This window comes from Pleurodeles waltl, chromosome 4_1 (genome assembly GCF_031143425.1).
Source record: "Pleurodeles waltl isolate 20211129_DDA chromosome 4_1, aPleWal1.hap1.20221129, whole genome shotgun sequence".
NCBI lineage: Eukaryota > Metazoa > Chordata > Amphibia > Caudata > Salamandridae > Pleurodeles > Pleurodeles waltl.
In genome coordinates, this window is record NC_090442.1 from 886,492,454 (window position 1) to 886,517,094 (window position 24,641).

General features: G+C 43.4%; 1 protein-coding gene across 1 annotated transcript in view; it reads right to left on the minus strand.

Moving 5' to 3' along the window:
- SLC26A5 (solute carrier family 26 member 5) overlaps positions 1 to 24,641 on the minus strand; it is a 365,888-nt gene that overhangs the window by 34,545 nt on the left and 306,702 nt on the right. The window contains exons 13-15 of the mRNA XM_069229639.1: positions 21,689 to 21,795; positions 7,652 to 7,721; positions 6,409 to 6,501 (exon numbers count right to left, since the gene is read on the minus strand). Of these exons, the coding sequence (XP_069085740.1) occupies positions 6,409 to 6,501; positions 7,652 to 7,721; positions 21,689 to 21,795 (270 nt within the window). The remainder of the gene's footprint in view (positions 1 to 6,408; positions 6,502 to 7,651; positions 7,722 to 21,688; positions 21,796 to 24,641) is intronic.

A 24,641-nucleotide genomic window follows, 5' to 3' on the forward strand; every position in this document is an offset into this window, starting at 1 on the left:
AATCCCAGCAGCCTCAGAGTCATCTGTATTGACGTTCAGCACAGAAGGTGAAACATTAGGATCATAGCGCAAATGCCTTGGACTCTCCTCTCTGGAGGAAAGGCCCAGAACCATACAGTAAAAAGAAAAGCTCCTATGAACAAGAGAATCTCCAAATGAGTTGGGTGTGACTTTCGCATGTTGATAGTGAACCCAGATGATGTTAAGGGGTTTACCATCATCGGTAGGTGTCTGATGACTGCCTGGGGTGAGCTCACCTTCAGCAGCTAGTCATCTTATGTAGGAGAAGAGAGTTATCCCCAACCTCTGAAGGTGTACTGTGGCACCTGTCACTTTCATGAACAATGGAGGGGAATTAGTATGGCATTAGGAGGGGCATTAGTATGGCCAAAAGGGAACTCTGTGAACTGAAAATACTCCTGTCCACTGTGACCCAAAGTTAATGCCTGTGGGCCTGAGGATCAGGATATAGAATTAAGCTTCCTGTTGGTCCAAAGCCACCATCTAGTCCCTGTGGTCCAGGGCAGACAGAACCTGGGCTAGCGTAGCATCTTGAATTTGTCTACGGCAGGAAGGCAGAGATCTAACCTAGGAAGAAGATGTTTGTCCTTCCTCTGCATTAGGTAGCATGAGTAGCATCCAATTCCTATTTCCATGACCAGAACTCGTGCTATAGTCCCTTTGGTCAAAAAGGCCTGCACTTCCTGCAGCAAGACAGACAGATGGTCATACTTTTCAAGTCAGTGTAGGAAACATTGTGTAAGTGTAAAGTTTAGGCCCTACTATGTGGTAAGAGCAAAATGTCAGAATCTGCAGGATTGCCTACATACTGTTGGAGCAAGGCATGGTTTCTGTTGTGGTAGATTCTGTTTGGAATCAAATAGCACAATGGGCTGATGATCCTCCTCTGGCACAGGTAGCAGCATTGATGTAAATGGAACTGGCGAAGGGAATGGCCTTGAACCAAAGTCAGTACTGGAGCTGGTACTGAACCAGCTATAGATTCAAGGGACATAGACGGTGACGAGGGCAAACCCACTGGTAGAAATCTGACTGGAGACCCATACAGATCTTCTGGGCCAAAGACATGCTAGAAGGAAGCTGTAAAGTACCAAAAATATGCAGCAGTGCCTCTCAAAAGGCATCTAGTTGCTGCAGTATTACGAACAGGCCAGGGAACTCCTGGTCTTCCAGGACTACACACCAAGATGGTTCCAGTGGAGATAGAGAGCAAGACCAGGAGGCACACTGATGCCATGACTCCCTTGAGCTCTTTCTAGAGTTCAAGAGTCGTCGGAAGGGGGCTGATTCCTGCTTCGATTACTTATTCTTTTTCTTGGACTCAGAAGAAGACTTTGATCATTGTGAAGATCTGCCATGGGAATGGACACTTCTGTTTTACTTTAACCAGTCCCAACATGTAGCCTTCTTATGCTTGGCGACTTAAAGTTTGGCCCCATGGTCCCAAATGGCCTTCAAATTAATTTGAGCATAGTCATCACAGGCCATAGATTTGTGCTCTGACCTCATGCACCAATAACACACTTCATGACGGTCCATCACAGACATTTATTTCCGACAGTCCTCACATGGTTTGAACCCTGTTGTTTTAAGGGAGGTGACAACTTACCTTGTACGCTGGTAAAGTTTTGATACTAAATAGGTTGTAAAGTCTAAGAATAAACCCTAGAGCCATATCTCAAGGCAAGGAAACAAAGTAACATCAGTGCACATGGGTGGTGCCTATATGCGGCTTTTTTTCACTTTTGGAGCGGAACACTGGTGCAGAGCTGCACAATGCCACCTACTATTGATAAGGAGTACTGCTTTATAGTTTCAGGATTCAGTCTGATGCCTGGCGACTATTCACAGGTAAGGAAACAGCAGTTAGACGTATCCATCATAATTAACAGTAGAAGAATATGCTTGACCTGCAAAGATGCGCACAACTACAAGAACTGAATCCTCCATCCTTTTTTGGCACGAAAGAAAAAATTGGGAGTACCGCTCCTAGCCTTTCTGCCTCTCTTGTGGTCCCATTGGCAGGCAGAGACTGAACTTCTTGTGCTAGAATAGATGCATGATCTGCTGAAGTCTAAACAGAAACAGGCAGAACACAAGGGGGAGCGGATAAAAAGAGAATGGTATGATCACTTAGATTATCTGTAGTACATACTGGTCTGATGTGACATCATTCCAGCCAGGCAGGAAAAAACGTTCTACATCCTGCTGGTCACGTGAGCATGGGAGGAGAAATCAAATTGAACTGGCCTCAGCTGTGGCAGTGGAGGAGGAAGGGGACTGCTGTCCATGTAGGTGCCCACAGCCTCTGCCGCCACCATGCCTCTTGAGCCACAAAATAGTTGTGCTGGCTTGTGTATGGGTTGCAAGGGCTGCCTCTGGCAATAGGAAAGGCTCCAAAAGTATTCTCTAAATTTCCAGTATTATGGATGGAAATGTCAAGCCAGAGAGAGCAAACCTAAGAGCAGGTTATAGCATGGCTATCCTAAAGTCACCAAAAATCTTGGAACATTCAAATAGCAAATCCATAAGGGATGCATGTATGTCACTGTGAACATTCATGGGACACATCAAGGGATGATGCCTGATCACAAGACTGGTGCCCATGACTTGACTATCTCAGTCTGTGTGTCCAGGTCAGCAATCAAAACATATTTAGCAGTGTCCTCTCCATCTTAGATTGTCTAAGCAAAGGTGTTCCTGAATTAATCAGTGGTGGATGGTAAGATCTCACTGATAGTATCCTCCTAGGCATGTGTGTAGCTTTGAGAAGGCAGACTGCATTCAGGGACCTCAGTCTCAAACTAGCAAAGGAACAGACTTTTGACAAACAGAGCAATGCACCACAACTCTCTGTCCTGGGGGTGCAGTAGGGAATGTGTTGGGATTTACACTGCTGGTGGAAGCCTGAACCCCCAAGCTCTTGGGAGTCATCTGCTGGGTCATGAAGTCTAGGACCCATGGGGTAGGTGTATGACACCATTGTATAACTTACAGGGGCAGCCAAAGACAGTTTAGAGCAGGCTGCCATCAAACATTTCCCTCAAATCCCTGTTAAAAGGCAGCAAATGCTCTGAAGTAGCAGGCCCAGGCTACAAGATTTTGGGCTGTAGATTTGCCTTGTCCTGGGTGATAGGCAACTGGAGATCCAAAACCTTGGCTAATCTACAGACTACTATGGTGAAGGGGGGACTCTCTCCTTAGTGATGGGAAGTCCTGTTCGGTCTCATGGAAGGCAACTGGCATTTTGTAGGTCTAAGCAGAGACCAGCATCTGTGTAACAGTGTGTGGGATAAATTCTCCACATCCTCATCACGTGGAACATCTTGATGTCCTTGAAAGGCATCAGAATCCGATTCGAGCAAGACCTCAAATATACAATAGCACTGGCGTCAGGAAAGAGGCTGGGGTTCATTCAAAGTTGGAAGCTACGCCTAGGTAATCTCATAACAAGACATAAACCTGGCTCTGGATCAGAGATAGGCATCAGGGTTGGATCCTGGACAGGCACCACTGGAGTTGGGGCTGGCACTGAAGCAATCAGAATCAACAAGGCTACTGGCATAGGACTGGAGGTGTGGCCCGGCCCTGGCATAGAACAGGACAAAGGTGCAGTGTGGCCAGTCTGTCACATTGCTGCAACATGGCGTCTCCTTAGGGTGCGGTTAACAACAGTCCATGGTACTAGAATGTGCCTGGAACAGCTTTGGGTGGGTTTGGATAGGGAGGATGAAAGAGGAATCAGAACCTTGGAATGCTGACTACACGTTTCCCCAGAGCAGGAGTGACATGACTGAGAAGACCCCTCTTGGATTGTGGCAAGACTTGTCCCTTGACTTAGTCTTTGACTTACCTGGGGGTAGCAATTGGAGGCAGTACAGGGACCTGAAGTGGAAGTGATAGCCGGTCTGCTGCTGTGAGTGCAACCTGCCCCATTTCTCGTGTTCAGCAACTTACAGCTTTGCCTCCCTCTCCTTAATGTTCTTCAAGAGACAGGGTCTTGGAGTAATGCCTAGACACCGCAGGCAGACATCGTGTGAATGCATGACAGAGAGCAGCTTTCTGCAGTCATGGCATGATTTGAAGCATTTGGTCTTCGGGGAAGATATCTTGCTAGCACATTATCTAGAAAACAGGATCTTCAGGTAGTATACACAGTAGAAAAGTTGGGAGTGGAGCTCTGGTTCCGCACTGAAGGGTGCAGAAAGAAAGGGACCAACATCAGCGCACAGGGTTGGTGCTAATGGTGCCACCTACTGGCATGCTGGAGCAGATGCTTTGAAAAGCTCCGGATCTAGTTTGGAGCATAGCGAAAATTCAAAGGGTGAGGAATCTGGTTAGAAGTATCCATCAGAAAGAAATACTTTCATTTGCTGATGATGTGCTGTTATTATCTTTAACCAAAATATTGCATTGTTCACGGAAGGGATTCAAATCTTGTGGCTAGTACTGGAAGTAACTATTAAATCTGCTGAAACACAAAACATGATCACGAATCCCAAAAGCCAGTTGATAAGCACCTTTTCTAATAATTGCACCCTGGCTAGAAGTGATGTTTCAGTTCAATTATCTTGGCATATAAATCCATGTGTCGATTGGTACTAGAAATATTTATGTCATGGATATGGAGAACTCAAGAAAGTGCCGTTGGGTAGGTAGGGTGTGGCATCTACATTAAAGTGGATCAGGAGCGGAGATTTATGGGAAAATCCCACATTAATAAATTTATCAACACTGACGATAGTTAAGGTTTGAAACTGCAATTAAAACGAGTGGCAGCTGGGTTGTGTTAAGGATGGATCCTTCCTATCTGGATACCTTGTAAACAAGGCAATAGCAGGTTTTTAAACCTATCTTGATTTTACTTAACAAGATATCTTCCGCACACAGTAGATATAATTTAAGCTTGGGCTGCTATGTTTTTACTCTTAGTATAGGTGGTATGCCAGAATCAATGTGAAGGCCTTTGTGACTGCAAGGTCGGATGAACGGAAACTGTTACCCATTTTACGCCCTACGCAGGAAATCACTGGTCAACATAGGAACAGCATGCCTGCTTTTTGTAGGGCAAAACTACAGGGAAGTCCTGGCTTTTTGTGAGAGGAATGACTTCCCATCTATTTATCTTCGGTGACATGGCTGGCAACACAGGGAACATTGTAAATCTTACTTTTGCGAAAAGCTTCCTTTCTATGAATAATTTTTAGTCTACATTTTTGTAACTTGTTAATGTTTTAGGTAATGTATTTATAATTTTTTGGTTAACAGTTTTATTATTTGTATATATATAATAATGTATGGCCCTAAGTCAAAACAATACACGTAAATACTGAATAAAGCAGGGAAGTATACCTTTGCAGTATGAAATATTTTTGGAGCAAAAATATGTCAAACAGTACCAAGCTGAAGCCTGTAACAGGTCGGTGTTCCAAAGGTTTACAAATAAACTGAAAAGTCATTTTGCAGTGAAATGAGAGAAAGTACCAAATGGGCAAATTGTGCGTCTCTCCAAAGAGGTTGTGCCCTGTCAGATGGATGATTGTGGGTCCTCCTAGCCTTTTTGTTAATCCCGCAAGTGGCAAGAAGTCCCATAAACGCAAAATCAAAACTCCAAGCCGATTCCTCTTCGGGCTTCTATTCCACTGGTTCTATTGACTTCGGCCATATGTTAAAGTGTTTTGCTCCACTGGAAACACAACCTAGTTCTTAGAATGTTTTAGTGAACTAACTAGACCACCAACCGCCCTTGTTATGGGAATACCTTAGATTCTAGACACGTCTCAGCAGATTCCGTCTGTCCACAGCAGACTAACACTCTTCACACATCTCCAAAGTCCTACCACCAACACTGTCTGATCGAGCCCAGAATGGCCAAATGTTCTGGTTATGTCAGAGCTCCTGTAGGGATGCATGTGTTTCTCAAGGTAAGTATGATGTCCCAAAAGAAGAGCAAAGATGTCCATCACTCCTGTGTAAGAACATGGATCAGGAGCCTCTACCTGCTGGACGGTTGCTGGCTGAATTTCAATCAGATGGGAGAACTCCATTTAGAAACAGTACCTTGGATTTACTGATTGAAAACTTTACTTGAGGCTTGCTTTACCAAAGCGTGGGAAAGGTGATGAAAGAAGGAATTCCAGTACCTGTTGTGTAAAGCAAGCTCCTGCTCCAGTGGACCTGGCACATACATTATCAGGTGACATTCACATTCTTCCCACTGACAAATACATTGAGCAAACAATTTGTGAACATAATTATTATTGGGTACGTAACCAGTGCACACTGTTTAGAAAGCAATTATTACCAAGTTCAAAATTGCAGACTAGTAAAACAGTTAAAAAAGCAAGTCAATGTTTCTATTAACTTGAATGCCTAAATCCAGCTCACCTTTTTCCTCAGGGCGCTCACATACATTTCACTGTTCGCAAAATAGAGCGAGGTGTTTGCTTGGAAGATTTTTATTCCCGGATATTCCTTGATCTACAGAAGCATTAGAATTGCAAACAGTTCATTATTTCTATTCTCAATTAAAGGAAACTTGTAATCGATTTGGCTTTTAAAACGACTGTTCACGATCTCCATTCATAGATCTTACAAGAGAGTGAATGTATAGCATAATTCGTTTCATATTAAAGATGAAGCAACCTATCTTAAATGTACAGCCATTATATAATTGTAAATTGGGATAAAAGTCAGGCTTTATATTCTACAGAAAAGTACAAGAGGAGTCCTTCTGAGTGATAAGGGCAATGTTCGTGGTACCCAGAAATGGTGAACGACTTGACTAACAATATGGAGCAGAGCTGGCAGGATGCAAAAACATGCAGATGTCTCTGCTTCTAACAACCCTGGGTTAAAATCCTTAATAAATGTCTCGAACACCTCTGGCGCCCTTGGTGGTTCAAAGCCACCCTTACGGCTCAACTGAGTTTAGAAGAACGGCTGGCCCTTTGCTTCCTTTCATGGCGATGTGATTACTACTATGGTATTCATGTGTCATGTGTGATGGAGAAGGCAAGCTGCTCAAGAGCAAAAGCTTTAATGTGGCTGAAAAACATGCACATCTCTTCACTAATCAACATTATATTCATGCAGCTGGACCACGCAACACAAAAGAATAAAAATAAAAAAGACTTCTAATGTATGAGATAGTGTAGGCCACTAGTTAAGCTTTAAATTCTACTATCCCATATGACATTTAATAAGCTAAATAATTCTAGTCAGTGCTTAATTTGTAAATAAACACGTGCAGGTTCCCAAAGTCCTCCTCCTAATCATGTGGCTGGTGCAATTAAATGCGGGAACACGGAATACTGAGGCGGCGTAATCCTGAAGCCATCTCGGGCCTCTTCAATCCATATAAAGCCACTCCCTGCCTCTTCAGCTCACTCTAGAAGCTTTCTACTTTCTCCCTTTGTGACGCTTTTTTCATTTTTCACTTCCTCCGTCTTTCCCATAGGTTTCTTTGCTCGCAGCAAATGGTTGAGGCAAAAGAATAAGCCCCGGCCCTCAAAAATAAGTGCCGGGGCTCAGCACCGGAAACAACAAGCACAAATTAAGCACTGATTCTAGTGTGCATGCACCGACACTGACGGTCAACAACCTGAAATTATCCGCGCTCGATGCTTACCTCTTCATAATCGTTTGTAGCACAATAGATGTCTGTACTTGGAATCTGGCCCAGGATTCTGTACTGCGGACTATAGAAATAAAAACGTGTTAGGTAGTGCACCTGGACATCGTGACACTTGTTAACAATGTGCCTGGGCCGCACCTTTGCTGTGTGAAGGAGAAAGCACACATTATAATCAGAAAACACTCGGGTGTTTAGAAAACAACAGCATTTAGGACGAAGGATTCTGATTAAGGGACTGGGGACAGTGTTCCACCATTTTAACCCCAAGAAATCCACATTCCACCGTAAATGACACGAAGCAAACAAGCATGGACGAGTAAGTAGTACTGATGTAGGTTACTGAAAAGCTCTTGATATTCATGCTTGACCCCAAGGAGGTTAGGCTGTTTTACAGTGAACCAGAACATAATATACAAAGCTAAAATATGGAAACGCGATAGTTAGAAGCGTATGTGACGCCTTGTAATAGGCTAGATTTGAAAATGAAAAGTAGCAAAACATGTTCTATTCATAATATTTGGAATAAGTGACTATTATTGCCTTCCAGGCTTGAAGATGTGCAGGGGGAAGAGCGTCTAGCAGGTAGTTAGAGCTGCTCTTTAATAATTTTATGGTTTGAGCCTCCGCAAGCCTCTTGAAATTGAGAGTGCTTTGACAAAAGAGGTGGGTTGCTACGATGTGTTGTTTGATATGCCAGAATAGGTTTTGAATTAGGTTTTGACTTAAAATTGAAACTCAATGAATTTCCCTTTTCCTGGGCAAGTGTAAAATAGTTTAAGTGGGACGAGTGCATTTAACAGTGCACCAATCAGTACAGCTTTGCCAAAATCCAAATGAGTAATAACAAAGACCTGGGTCACTGTTCTCCAATGGTGCATGCAGAGTAAAAGCTGTATCTTTTTAAGAGAGAGTAGAAGAAAACAAATAAACAAGTTACTTACTTTCGATCCCTCTAGTGGATACTATATCTAACTGCAGATTATCTGCCTTTAGATTTTCCCCTGATGCTAGACTACATCAGGATTTTTCAGTAGTGCTCGAATATGCCAGTAGGTGGCTCTATGTGACTCCACAGTGTCATCTATAGTGCCCCAGAAGTGATGGAGTGGAACCGCATATAAGCATCATCCCAGTACGCTGTCAGTTTCTTGAAACCTTCTCCTTCCTTGCCCTCAGACGTCGAATGTAGGACACATTTTTGAAATATTGTGCTGGTCTTCTAACATGGGAGCTTTCTAGATGCTAAGGAGACCACTCCACAGAATACATACCTGGGAGGGCAGTCTTGAATGTGCAGTGAGGTGGAGTATCCATAACAAAAAGCATTACCAAAGGTAAGTAACTACTTCTTCGGAACGATACTTCCAATCACAGGTTCCTCACCTTTCATATAGCTACCACGTCACTACCTCTCAAAGGTGCAGTGTATAGGGAGTGAACTCAGACCCAAAAAAGGCCTGCAGAAGAGAACGGGCAAAGTCACCTTTCAGCCCGACAAACTGTTGAGGCAGCAGTATTTCGTTAAAGTATGCACCAGTACTGTTTGGCAGATGTCCAAAAAAGGTATCCCTCCTGACAAAGCCATGGTAGTGGTCTTGGCCCTGGTGGAATGAGCTCAGATGCCTTCAGGTGGCTTCTTGGCCACTGCATAGCAGATTTTGAGGCAGAGGACTATTCACCTTAGCCATGCGTTTCTTTGTCCCAGAAAACCCCACAAAGAGCTGATCATCCACACAATGGTCCTTTGTGCGGCTGATGTAAAAACTAAGCACTTTTCTTGGGTCAAGGTGATGGAATCTCTCTTCACCTACCGATGGGTAAGATGTGACGAAAATAGGCTGGCAGAATGATGGCCAATACTAAAGGGAAGCACAAGCCTTGGTGAGAACGCCACCTTGATCCTCAGTACTAATTTGTCAGTAAAGATGGTGGTGTAGTGAAATTGCACCAAAAGCATCTTCAATTAACCATGCAGTGGATTGACATTATCATGATGAGGAAGACAGTTTTAAGAAACATCCGTACCTAGGCTCAAAGGATATATCACTGGAGGATAATAAAATGGTTTTGGAGGAGGCAGACATAAAAGTTAAACTGCTTATAAAACGCAACACAACAGGTGACTTAGACAAAGAGGTTGCTCAGGTAAACACATAAAGGTCGAAAATGTCATCAGATAATCTTTCACTGTACCCACTGGAGGGCCTCACTGAGCTAACAAACCAATATTAAAGAGTTTGGCTTCTAAGGGGGTGTTTCAGGCTCCACACCATGCACCAAATTTGTTGCAGTACCACTGTATATGAAATTGTATGGAAGGGCATCTGGCTGCAAGGATATAATCATCCACCTCAGTCAGCAATACAAAAATATTTAGATGGCGCCACTCATTCTCCATGCAAGGAGTTGTAGGTTGTGGAGACTTGGATAAAGGCCCTTCCCCTCTAACTGGAGATATAAGGCCCCCGAAGTGGAAATCTGATCAGAGGACAAATGGTTAGGCTTAGAAGCATTGAGTATCACATTCTTCTAGCCCAGTTTGGAGTGATAAGAATGACTTGGGCCCTGTCTGCCTTGAACCCCCTCAGAATCCGAGGCAGGAGAAGAAGCTGTTGAAATGCCTACAAGAGCCCTTCCTACCATTCCAATTCGAATCTATTTCTGAACAAGTGCTTAAAGAAAACTCCAGAATGCACAATGGCAGACATTGCGCATTTTCAGCAGTGGTGAATAGATGTAGCCAAGGTGAACCACATTGCCGAAGACGTCCTTTGCCACCTCAGGACGAAGATGCCATTAGCGGTCCACCAGACAATGGCTGATCATTTCGGCCACTTTGGCATTTAAAGACCCTGCCAGGTGGTTGGTAATCAGGAAGGTGTTCTGAAGGTCCAGACAGTGCCAGAGGTGTAGCGCCTCTTGACACATGATTTGGGACTCCACTCTGTCTCGCTGGTTGAAGTACTACATGGTGGTTGTTAGAAATGGGGTCCTTGGTTGACAGTCAGGTTACCCCCTGTTCAAGCAAAGACCCTCACACTAGTCAGGGTAAAAGATAATCACCCTCAGCTAACCCCTGCTTACCCCCTTGGTAGCTTTGCAGAGCAGTAGGCTTAACCTCAGAGTGCTAGGCGTAAAGTATTTGTACCAACACACACAGTAACTCAATGAAAACACTACAAAATGACACAACACAGGTTTAGAAAAATAGGAAATATTTATCTAAACAAAACAAGACCAAAACGACAAAAATCCACCATACACAAGTCAAGTTATTAATTAAAAATCAAAAAGAGTCTTTAAGTAGTTTTAAAAACACACTAGCGCTGCTAGAGTGAAAATGTACCTGGTGTGCGTCAAAAATAACCCCGCACGGGCGGGCGTGCGTCGAAAATAACTCCGCACGGCGGCACTCGAGTCAAAAATCCAGCCGCACGATGAGTTGACGATCCAGCCGCGCAGGTTGCGATCTCCCAGCCTCCGTCAGCGATGCTGCGCGTCGTTTCTCCTGCTCCGTGCGTCGATTCTTCGGTCGCGTTTCCTGCGAGCGTCGTTTCTCAGCCGCGGAGCTGGCGGCGCGTCGTTTTTCAGCCGCCGATCGGATTCGCGTCGATCTTTTCCCCGCACAGCGCTCTGTGCGTGGATTTTCTTGTCTTTAGGCTGCCAGCTTCTCCTTTCAGGGTCCCAGGAACTGGATGGGCACCACAGGGCAGAGTAGGAGTCTCTCCAGAGGCTCCAGGTGCTGGCAGAGAGAAGTCTTTGCTGTCCCTGAGACTTCAAACAACAGGAGGCAAGCTCTAGATCAAGCCCTTGGAGATTTCTTCTCAAGATGGAAGGCACACAAAGTCCAGTCTTTGCCCTCTTACTCTGGCAGAAGCAGCACTGCAGGAAAGCTCCACAAAGCACAGTCACAGGCAGGGCAGCACTTCCTCCTCAGCTAACAGCTCTTCTCCAGGCAGAGGTTCCTCTTGATTCCAGAAGTGTTTCTAAAGTCTGTAGATTTGGGTGCCCTTCTTATACCCATTTTAGTCTTTGAAGTCACCTTTCTTCAAAGGGGACTCACACCTACTTGTGAAATCCTGCCTTGCCCAGGCAAGGCCTCAGACACACACCAGGGGGCTGGAGCCGGCATTGTTAGAGGCAGGCACAGTCCTTTCAGATGAGAGTGACCACTCCACCCCTCCCTCCTAGCAGAGATGGCTAATCAGGAAATGCAGGTTACACCCCAGCTCCCTTTGTGTCACTGTCTGGTGTGAGGTGAAAAACAACCCAACTGTCAACTGACCCAGACAGGGAATCCACAAACAAGGCAGAGTCACAGAATGGTTTAAGCAAGAAAATGCTCACTTTCTAAAAGTGGCATTTTCAAACGCACAATCTTAAAATCAACTTTACTAAAAGATGCATTTTTAAATTGTGAGCTCAGGGACCCCAAACTCCACATGTCCATCTACTCTCTAGGGGAATCTACGCTTTAATCATATTTAAAGGTAGCCCCCATATTATCCTATGAGAGAGACAGTCCTTGCAACAGTGAAAAACGAATTTAGCAGTATTTCACTGTCAGGACATCTAAACCACATTACTATATGTCCTACCTTATCCATACACTGCACCCTGCCCTTGGGGCTACCTAGGGCCTACCTTAGGGGTGCCTTACATGTAAGAAAAGGGAAGGTTTAGGCCTGGCAAGTGGGTACACTTGCCAAGTCGAATTTACAGTGTAAAAATACACACACAGACACTGCAGTGGCAGGTCTGAGACATGATTACAGAGCTACTTATGTGGGTGGCACAACCAATGCTGCAGGCCCACTAGTAGCATTTGATTTACAGGCCCTGGGCACCTCTAGTGCACTTTACTAGGGACTTAACAGTAAAACAAATATGCCAATCATGGAGAACCAATTACGTACATATTTTAAACAGGAGCACTTGCACTTTAGCACTGGTTAGCAGTGGTAAAGTGCCCAGAGTAACAAACACAATAAAATAAGAGTCCAGCACACATCAACAACCTGGGGAACAGAGGCAAAAAGTTAAGGGAGACCACGCCAAGGATGAAAAGTCTAACAGTGGTCATGTTGTCAATGCAGACTTGCAGCAGCCTCTATTAGATTTGATGGATGCCAGGAAGGCTTTTCCAGCCAAAAGGATTGCCCACACCTCTGGGAGATTAAAATGGAGTTGGCTCTTTGCCAGAGACCATAGCCCTCTAATCTCCACATCTCCAAGGTGGCTACCCAGCCCCACCCAAATCTAGCAGTGGTGCCTCTTTCCCTACTGTGAGATCTGGCTGGGGCAGTAAAATGTCCCACCTCAAATCAGGTTGACATCAGTCAACCACAACAGCAGACCCAGTGTTGTCTCCCTCGTGAACTGAATGGAGTCTGAGATGCATCCCTGATGCTGGACCCACTGGGGTGAGGTTTCTCTGTAGGTCTGGAATGTGCCAATTGGCATTAAGGATGAGGACGATGCACACGGCCAGGAGACCAAGAAGCCTCAGACCTATTCTCACTGAAACTCAAGACTGAACCCAAAACATTGGGATCATAGCTTGAATAGCCAGGACTTGTTCTAGTATAAAACGCTACTGTGTCTGGATTAGCTCCTGTGACGACAATTGAAACAGGCCTCAATTGGAACTAAGACTCATCGACGTAAATACCCAAGGAGATCAGGAGCCTGGCCATCATCTGGAGGTGGTATGTAACTGGCTGCAGTAAGGCTAAGAACTCATCTGAATTCCTAAAATGGTGTTCTACTCATCAACAAATGATTTATATTGTGACTAAAATCTGTTATCACCCTTCATGCGTTCCTTTTTGTGACCCCTCAAAAACAAGATTTCACTACAATGCATTTAAATGGGGCCCACGATTTGTGTCCTGTAAAAGCTGCCACAAAATGTTGTCCAAGTTGTGGCAAGCCAGTAAAGAAGATGGGGGTGTTGCCTTGGGACCACCCCACATGCCCCTGGGGGTCATGGTGTGCTCACCTTGTCCTCATAAATATTTTTACATTTATTTTCAGGAGACGGGTACCATATCCCCGAGTCCTATAATGGCAGCCACATTATATAGTTCAGGTTGGGGGCAGCCAATCAGGATTGACTAGCACACTTTAGAGTGGCCGATCAGAACATATCTGAACACCAGCAGTCCAGATACACCTATCATATAACCCCTATATTACCATCCTAAGCCCCTATTTAAACACTAAGTTCTCAAAAAGGTGAACAAATTCACACCAACTCATAAAAAGCACACTTAATGAATAAAAGTATTTTTGGTTAATTTTGTGTGATTCTGTTCAGCTGTTTTTCTGTAAAAGGGAGAGAAGTTTCCTATGCGTAAATCCATGTTTTGGAACACCATCTCCTTTATTTTATTTTTTGGCTCCTGCTTGATGGATCAGTGCAATACTTTCCAGGAAGAAGGTGATATATATATATATATATATATATATATGGAAAATGTCACTTACTCAGTGTACATCTGTTCGTGGCATTAGTCACTGCAGATTCACATGCTGTGCACATCCCGCCATCAGGTGTTGGGCTCGGAGTGTTAAAAGTTGTTTTTCTTCGAAGAAGTCTTTTTTCGAGTCACGAGACCGAGGGACTCCTCCCATTTCGACTCCATTGCGCATGGGCGTCGACTCCATCTTAGATTGTTTTCCCTGCAGAGGGTGAGGTAGGAGTTGTGTATGCTAGTAATAGTGCCCATGCAATGGAGTGAATACGTATGTACATAATTAAGTTTAAAGTAATATATTTACAAATGTACAAATGTTCAAGATCAACTTCTAAATGGCTACAGGCTCCCAGAGAGGCGGGTGGGCACATGTGAATCTGCAGCGACTAATGCCACGAACAGATGTACACTGGGTAAGTGACATTTTCCGTTCGATGGCATGTGTAGCTGCAGATACACATGCTGTGCATAGACTAGTAAGCAGTTATCTTTCAAAAGCAGTGGTTCAGCCTGTAGGAGTTGAAGTTGTTTGAAATAATGTTCGTAATACAGCTTGACCTACTGTGGCTTATTGTGCCGTTAACACATCTACACAGTAGTGTTTGGTAAATGTATGAGGCGTAGACCATGTTGCTGCCTTACATATTTCGTTCATTGGAATATTTCCTAGAAAGGCAATGGTAGCACCTTTTTTTCTGGTTGAGTCCGTAGAACTACTTTATGCTTGTGTTTTGAATAAATGGTTCTTGTATGGTAAATGCTTGAATTTCACTCACTCTTCTTAGAGATGTGATGGCAATCAAAAATGCAACTTTCCATGTTAAGTATTGCATTTCACAAGAGTGCATGGGCTCAAAAGGTGGACCCATGAGTCGTTTTAAGACAATGTTGAGGTTCCATGAAGGAACTGGTGGTGGTATAATTCTTTTTAGGCCTTCCATAAATGCTTTTATGACTGGTATCCTAAATAATGAAGTTGAGTGCGTAATTTGCAGGTAGGCTGAAATTGCGGTCAGATGTATCTTTATTGAAGAGAAAGCTAGCTTTGACTTTTGCAATTGTAGTAAGTATCCTACTATATCTTTGGCAGATGCGTGTAAGGGTTGAATTTGATTATTATGGCAGTAATAAACAAATCTTTTCCACTTATTTGCATAGCAGTGTCTAGTGGTAGGTTTCCTAGCTTGTCTTATGACCTCCATACATTCTTGTGTGAGGTCTAAGTGTCCGAATTCTAGGATTTCAGGAGCCAAATTGCTAGATTCAGCAATGCTGGATTTGGATGTCTGATCTGTTGTTTGTGTTGTGTTAACAGATCTGGTCTGTTTGGTAGTTTGACATGAGGTACTACTGAGAGGTCTAGTAGTGTTGTGTACCAAGGTTGTCTTGCCCATGTTGGTGCTATTAGTATGAGTTTGAGTTTGTTTTGACTCAATTTGTTTACTAGATATGGAAGGAGTTGGAGAGGGGGAAAAGCGTAAGCAAATATCCCTGACCAGCTCATCCATAACGCATTGCCCTGAGACTGATCTTGTGGGTACCTGGATGCGAAGTTTTGGCATTTTGAGTTTTCCTTTGTTGCAAATAGATCTATTTGTGGTGTTCCCCACATTTGGAAGTAAGTGTTTAGTATTTGGGGGTGAATCTCCCATTCGTGGATCTGTTGGTGATCCTGAGAGAGATTGTCTGCTAACTGGTTCTGAATTCCTGGAATAAATTGTGCTATTAGGCGAATGTGGTTGTGAATCGCCCAATGCCATATTTTCTGTGTTAGGAGACACAACTGTGTCGAGTGTGTGCCTCCCTGTTTGTTTAGGTAATACATTGTTGTCATGTTGTCTGTTTTGACAAGAATGTGTTTGTGTCTTATTATGGGTTGAAATGCTTTGAGCGCTAGAAATACCGCTAACAGTTCTAAGTGATTTATGTGAAACTGTTTTTGCTGTATGTCCCATTGTCCTTGTATGCTGTGTTGATTGAGGTGTGCTCCCCACCCTATCATGGAAGCATCTGTTGTTATTACGTATTGTGGCACTGGGTCTTGGAAAGGCCGCCCTTGGTTTAAATTTATACTGTTCCACCATTGAAACGAGATGTATGTTTGGCGGTCTATCAACACCAGATCTAGAAGCTGACCCTGTGCTTGTGACCATTGTGATGCTAGGCACTGTTGTAAGGGCCGCATGTGCAACCTTGCGTTTGGGACAATGGCTATGCATGAAGACATCATGCCTAGTAGTTTCATCACCAGTTTGACTTGTATCTTTTGATTTGGATACATGGTCTGTATCACATTGTGAAATGTGTGAACTCTTTGTGGACTTGGAGTGGCAATCCCTTTTGCTGTGTTGATTGTTGCGCCTAAGTATTGCTGTGTTTGACACGGCAGAAGGTGTGACTTTGTGTAGTTGATTGAGAAACCTAGTTTGTGGAGGATTTCTATGACATATTTTGTGTGTTGTGAACACCGTCTTAGCGTGTTGGTTTTGATTAACCAATCGTCTAGGTACGGGAACACATGTATTTGCTGCCTTCTGATATGTGCAGCTACTACTGCTAGGCATTTTGTAAAAACTCTTGGTGCAGTTGTTATTCCGAATGGCAACACTTTGAATTGGTAATGTATCCCTTGAAATACAAACCTTAGGTACTTTCTGTGTGAAGGATGTATTGGTATATGGAAATATGCATCCTTTAGGTCTAGTGTTGTCATGTAGTCTTGTTGTTTGAGCAGTGGGATTACATCTTGTAATGTAACCATGTGAAAGTGATCTGATTTGATGTAGGTATTTAATGTTCTGAGATCTAGTATAGGTCTCAGACTCTTGTCTTTTTTGGGTATCAGAAAGTACAGGGAGTAAACTCCTGTGTTTATTTGTTGTTTTGGTACTAACTCTATTGCTTCTTTTTGTAGCAATGCCTGAACTTCTAGTCCTAGAAGATCTATATGTTGTTTTGACATATTGTGTGTTTTCGGTGGGATGTTTGGAGGGAATTTGAGAAATTCTATGCAATAACCATGCTGGATAATTGCTAAGACCCAAGTGTCTGTTGTTATTTCCTCCCAATGTTTGTAAAACTTGGTTAGTCTCTCCCCCACAGGTGTTATGTGTTGGGGATTTGTGACCTTGAAGTCACTGCTTGTTTGGAGGAGTTTTGGGACTTTGGAACTTTCCTCTATTCCTTTGAAACTGGCCCCCTCTATATTGTCCCCGAAAACCTCCCCGCTGATACTGGCTCTGGTAAGTGGGCTTTGTTTGTGAGGTTGTGGCTTCTGTGGTTTGCCCTCAAAACCCCCCTCGAAATTGTGTCTTTCGAAATGTGCCTCTGCTCTGTGGGGAGTAGAGTGCGCCCATGGCTTTGGCCGTGTCAGTGTCTTTCTTAAGTTTTTCGATTGCAGTGTCCACCTCCGGCCCAAACAACTGCTGTCCGTTGAATGGCATATTCAGCACAGCTTGCTGTATCTCTGGTTTAAATCCTGATGTACGCAGCCATGCATGTCTCCTTATTGTTACTGCTGTGTTGACAGTTCTAGCAGCTGTGTCTGCAGCATCCATTGCTGACCGTATCTGATTATTGGAGATACCCTGTCCTTCTTCTACTACTTGCTGCGCTCTTTTTTGAAACTCCTTGGGTAAATGTTCAATAAGGTGTTGCATCTCATCCCAATGGGCCCTATCATATCTGGCTAGCAAAGCTTGCGAATTTGCAATACGCCACTGGTTTGCTGCCTGTGCCGCCACCCTTTTGCCTGCAGCATTGAATTTTCGATTTTCTTTATCTGGAGGTGGTGCATCTCCTGAAGTATGAGAGTTGGCTCTTTTGTGCGCTGCTCCCACTACAACAGAGTCTGGTGTTAGCTGTTGTGTAATGTACACTGGGTCTGTTGGTGGCGGTTTATATTTTTTATCTACTCTTGGAGTAATGGCTCTCCCTTTAACAGGCTCCTCAAACACTTGTTTGGAGTGTTTTAGCATTCCGGGTAGCATAGGAAGATTCTGATATTGGCTGTGTGTGGACGACAGTGTATTAAAAAGAAAGTCGTCTTCAATGGGCTCTGAATGAAGGCTGACATTATGAAATGCCGCTGCTCTTGACACAACCTGTGCGTAGCCTGTACTATCCTCTGGTGGCGATGGTTTAGCTGGATAGCATTCTGGACTATTATCTGACACTGGTGCGTCATAAAGATCCCATGCGTCAGGGTCATCTTGACTCATTCCTGTATGAGTTGGGGATTGCATCATTGGTGGAGTGGCTACCGGTGATGGTTGCGGAGAGTGATGTGGGGATGGTGGCGCTGTTACTTGTTTAGCCACCTTTGCGTGTGGCTGTTTGCCCTTGTCTTGGAAGGCAAGTTTGCGTTTCATTTTGACTGGAGGAAGAGTGCTGATCTTCCCTGTATCTTTTTGAATAAAGAGCCGTCTTTGTGTGTGATCTGGCTCTATTGCTTGTAATTCCTGTCCGAATGTATGTGTCTTCATTTGTGTGGACAGTCCTTGATTCTCAGTGTAGGAACTTGTTTTCGGTTCCGAGGCCAGATATTTCGGTACCGAAACCTTTTAGGCTGCTTTTTTCGGCTGCGACGAACCCTTTTTTACTTTCGGCGTCGTGCTCTCTCGGTGCCGACCTGTTTCAGTGACGCTGTCTCGGTGCCGAATCTTCTCTGAGCCACTATCTCGGGACCGAGATTGCTGTGTGCCGGTATCTCGACCGGAGTCGGATGACTTCGACACCAGCTCGCCCTTTTTCGGTGCCGATGAACGGTCACCTACTTTTCGGGTTAAGCCATGGCCTGTTGGCGGTGGCGTACCCTGGGTTTTAGCGCTTTTCTCGTGAGTTCTTGGTTTCGACGTCTTACTCACGGTTTTAGGCGTTACCTCGGGATCAATCTCCTCAGAGTCCGACTCCTGGGTGGAGAATGTTTCTTCCTCCTCCTCGAAACGCTCTTGTCCTGTCGGCGCTGATGCCATTTGCAGTCTTCTTACTCTTCGGTCCCTGAGTGTCTTCCTGGACTGAAACGCTTGACAGGCCTCACAAGTATCCTCCTTGTGTTCTGGTGACAAACACAAGTTACAGACCAGATGTTGATCTGTATATGGATGCTTATTATGGCATTTTGGACAGAAGCGGAATGGGGTCCGTTCCATCAGCCTTGAAGAGACACGTGGCCGGGCCGACCAGGCCCCAACGGGGATGGAAAAAAAAAACCCGAAGGGCCACCGGAGCTCTTCTTAATTCGGTGTCGATCTGTTGTAACTAACCCGATACCGAACGCAAACAATACCGACGATTTTTCTGAGATTCTAACTAACTTTCCGACCCGAAACACGGAGCGAAAAGGAACATGTCCGAACCAGATGGCGGAAAAAAAACAATCTAAGATGGAGTCGACGTCCATGCGCAATGGAGAAAAAAGACTTCTTCGAAGAAAAACAACTTGTAACACTCCGAGCCCAACACCAGATGGCAGGATGTGCACAGCATGTGTATCTGCAGCTACACATGCCATCGAACATATATATATATCTATATATATGTATATACAAATACATATATGTATGTATTCACTGAAAAAACAAAAGTTACAGGGGTGTTATAGTTAGTCTCTGAATTTACATGCACAGAAATTCCGCTGTAATAGTTAGTTATTGCAAGTAACTATAACTCGTGCCCTAAAGTAACTAGCGCATGGGTTCAGGTATTATTTGTGTAAGATGAGCGTTGGTACCAGAACGCATCTTGACCTGCTTATTTATCCAAGAAGCCGTCACAGATTGGCGTAAAATGTCTACCCAACTGGTGAACTTTCTACTAGCTTATTAGTAAGTGCTTTTTCACTGGGTAACTATATAGTCCATATTCCACACTACAGCTGAGTAAAGGATCCAGAGGTAATCTCTCCATTAACCTTGAGTGTCTGTAAATTTGACAATGTAATTGTTCCTCAATTGTCTTTTTACTGGTAACATGAATCCCATTGTGGAGAATACGACCAGACTACCATGAGTTCAATCTCCTCCAAACAAGGGTAATTTCTCTTTGTGCCCTCGCCATGCACTGTTAATTATGCACTGTTAATTCACCCACATATTACATCAGTAATTACATCTTCTATGACATCATTGATAATATAATTGCAACATCTGCAGTACAAATATTGATCTGAAAAAAATGTGTGCCTTAGGGCATGACTTATAGTTCCTTGAAATAACTCTCACAGCTGTATTCCTATGGTTTTGTGCATATAAATTCTGATCCTAACTATACCGTCCAAGTAACCTTTTTTTTTTTTTAAGTGAACTTGTAACGTTTTTTAAAATGCTAATTAGTCACTGAAATGTGTACAACCGAATGAACATTCTTATGAGTAATCGAGCCACTAACATTGCTTACGAGGTCCAGAAGGATCACCTCTGGTCCGAAGCCATGGCTGCACTATGGGGGTGGGCAAAACTTATAACTGTCTCTTAGCCTGCCTTAAGAACTCAGATGTTTAGATGTCCATTTTAGACGTGATTTTTGACACTTTCACAGTCTAACCCCTATACAGTGATAACAAATGTAACATCAAAAGTGTACAGTTCTTGTGGAGTTCTTCACTCATGTTATTTTTTACTAATTGTCTCAGGAACCCACCCAAAAACTTTATCAATTATGGGAAAAGGACCCTATTGAGAACTAGTATGAACTTTTTTGAAAGCTTACCAAACGTAGTACTTATTGATGCTGGTCACTTTGGAATTGTGAACAAAGACCTCTCAATAGGGTTCCATTAAAGCAAAGTATTTTAGTTCCTTAACTTGTAACCCTTGTACCAACAGCGAAAAATACATTAATTCCAATGTTTAATTGTCTTGAAGTATTTACGGAAAAAAACCTTTTGTCCTCATGTTTCCTTGCCTTATGAGATGTGCCAATGGTCAAGGGGCAAACTGATTCAATATGTTACTTTGCCGCATGTGAAACCACAGGTAATTGATGCAGGAGCAAAGGAATATGGCAGGGAGAAGGATGGAGTAGTGCAGATCTAAGTGCTGTGGTGAGGACCAGAGCTTTGTGCTGTTCAGGAGCAGGGAATGATGTGTGGAGCAGGATATAGTGTGTCTGGAGAGTGAAGAATTTAGGAACAGCCTACCACGTAGTGAATCAATCTGCAACAAACCTCCAGAGCTTTTAGGAAAAGAGGGATCATACTAAACACAAAACAGATTACGCTTCTTGAGGTTTTACAGATAAGACTTAAAGGTTGGTGTCACTGAATTTTATCCGACTTTGCACTAATTCATAATTATTGTACAACATTAAGCGAACAAGAGAAACTCCCAGCATGAAGATGTGTTGGTTTAAGCTGCAAGAAATCACATTTTGGACAAAACTATCTTTAGCTGGTTGTTAGCTGTTTGCACCTTGCAACAAAGTATTGGATAGAAGTAAAGTGCTCTCAAACCACCAATTACAGAAGATGAGCATTAGGTAATGACACTCTGCATGGTTAAATTAAATACAGTTTTGCATCAAAAGATTGGGAAGTAAAGATCATAAATCTAACCTTTGCGTTCTGTAAACGACAGTCATGATTGCAAAACCCACGGCAACAAGCAATCCGTAGTCTAATCCCAAGAAAACAGAGGCCCAAAAAGATACAACCCAGATAGCCTAAAAATAAAACAAATGTGTGTTAAAATGCATTCTCGTATTGATTCAGATAAAATTGCATGCACTGGAGAAATAATTATTGATATAGGAGTAAATAACTTGAGTACTGACCTTCCAACCCAATGTAACTTTACATCTCATTGACAAAAAAAGACCAGGAAATTGGATCGCATTACAAACAATGATCTTATGGTATTCACTTTTCAGCATTCTATAGAGATTTTCCATTATGTATGTTGTTCACAATTAATATTACACAACAAAAAAGTGGCTTATTTTATCTTCCTTAAAACGATCAAAGGCTCGACAGTCTGAATGGTTTGGCATACTCTGACACTCAGGTATGAACAGACCCTACAGCTTTCAAGCCATCTTCAGAGCCTCGAGCAGTTCAAATGAAAGGCCAACCAGAACCCAAACAAGTCAAATAGAAGGCCAGCTTGAGTCCAGGCAACTCAAATAGAAGACCAAACTGAGGCTGAGCTGATAAAATGGAAGACCAGCATGAGCCCAAGCAAGACAAGTGGAACACCAAATTGAGCGTGAAAGACCGACCTCAGTTCAAGACTGGGTGCATGAAAGACAGCCCAAGTAGGCTTAGTGGAAGGCCAACCTGAACCAAGGAAAATAAGCTAAGCACGCAAGTCTAAGCCCAGGCAAGGCAGTACAAGAACCAGTCTGATCCCAAGCAAAGAAAATAAAAAGGACTATTTTTTTTTAAACTAGATTTTATGAAACCAAAAGGGGCTGCATCTGACACATGTTCAGCAAATTATGCCTAAAATGCAGAGAAGGGATTGCTGCACACTACGTAAGGAGGAAATGTTTTTCGCCTAGTAATTTGTCTACTGCGACTCACTTCACAAGTTGCTAGCTGGATAGTGGTTCACAAGAACCACCCCTCCCCCCCAAACATTTCAAGCTACACGGTTTGTTCAGAAAAAAACTGTAAGCCTTTCGCCATGTCAGTTCTTAGCAGTTACGACCAAGCATTTCACTTAAACAAAATGTTTCATCGTTTTATAGAATAATATGTTACACAATAGGTGAAAAATGAAAGCTACAAATAGGCTGCTGTAAAAACACCAGGATGAGGAAAGTAGGAGGCATCTGAATGGAAAGATTAACCAAGAATGTGGGTGGCACATGTCATGGAAAGCTGCTGACATGATGGAATGCAGCTCAGCTACCCCAAAATGTCGAGAATCTAGAATAAGAGATACTATTTTTTGATCTATGGGCACTGGGAGGCAGTGAAAGCAAGCCACTCCTATCCCCCATGACCCTATAGACTCTGCTACTATCACAACTCTGTTGACAGAAGTTATCTGCTGAAACCATTTTCAATAACTGCATGCGTGTGAAGAAACATCATGTCAAAGAAGACATGCAAACAAGGCAACAAATATATACAGAGAGGGCGTCCTGTATTGGAAATAATTGTATTTGGTTCCCATGTCCACAATCTTGCCATGTTCCTCAGATGAAAACTCGATTTTGCCAAGCAACGGGTGTATCTTTAACTTTGCAACAAAACGGTGGAAAAATAATACATCCATTGCTTGAAATATACAGTGTATCCCCGTTTTGACTTATGGCGCAGGTATTGCGGGCTATGGGGACGTAAGTACCCTGCAACTTGGGAAAAACGGGGTCTGAGGAGGTTATTGGGGATCCCGATGTCTAGCCCCCACTATGCCTCACATCAGTGATTGCAAGTGGTTTAGACTATTTGCAGGCATTCCTCTCAACAACTTTTGTGTTCGACTATTAATGATACAGACAGCATTGGTTTTTTTAACTGTCGGGCACCTTGACAACAGATGGTGTCCAAAGATTCATGCCACCCAGATATGAAAGAGGAGTATGCTGGCTGGACAACTGACAAAGTACACTGAGCATATGTGTGCGATACAAAAACCCATCTGGTTTGCTGTCTCCCAAGTTTACCAGCAACTGTCCCATTCACCTGTCCATAGTGTTAATAGTGACTTAAGTCTGGATGCAAAGAAATGTCCTAAAATTGAACCCTGGTAAAACGGAAACCCACCCCATTTATAACAAAATCAATAAACGGTATACATCTCTGTGGCCTACAACTTTAGGCCACCCTCACAAACAAGTGAACGCGGCCAGTAAACTAGGATTTATCCTAGACTTGAAATTATCTTTAAAGCCACAGACCTGCGGTGGCAAAAACCTGTCTCCTCCGACCGACATCCCTGAAGAAAATATTTCCATTCCTTTCTATACACCATAGAGTTGCAGTGCTAATGCTTTTATCACAGGACTTTGGCAATTCTGTCTACCTTAGCCTCTCTCAGTGCCACTGTACTGGTAATCTTCAGTCCGATTTGTTTTTTCCACTGGCTACCAGTCAAAAAATGGATCCATTTCAAACAGCATGCCTAATGAATAACACCTAATGCTACTCCCTCTTCACTTTCCTGGCTAATAAATTCAACAAGCACCACTCGGCCGAGAATTAAGGTCTGCCAAACCCCATTCTTTACAGCCCCATAATTCAATCTACAGAATCCGGGAGGCAGAGCGTTTTGCTTTCAGAGCCCTCACCTGTAGAACTCCTTACTAGGTGATGAAAGAACACAATCTGTTTAAATATCAAAAAGACCTTAAAACCTGTATATTCACTCAAGGAATTGTCCAGATAATTACACCTAGTTCCTCGAGTTCCCTCTGTTTTCACAATCAAGCACTATGAGACTCTATCCATAAATTGTGAGCTCTGCAAGAGATAAATAATAAAAACAATTATAATAATGACCAGGTGTGCATTAAATCGTGACGATGTTCCCTCTCAGGCTTGATTCGAACTCTGTATACAG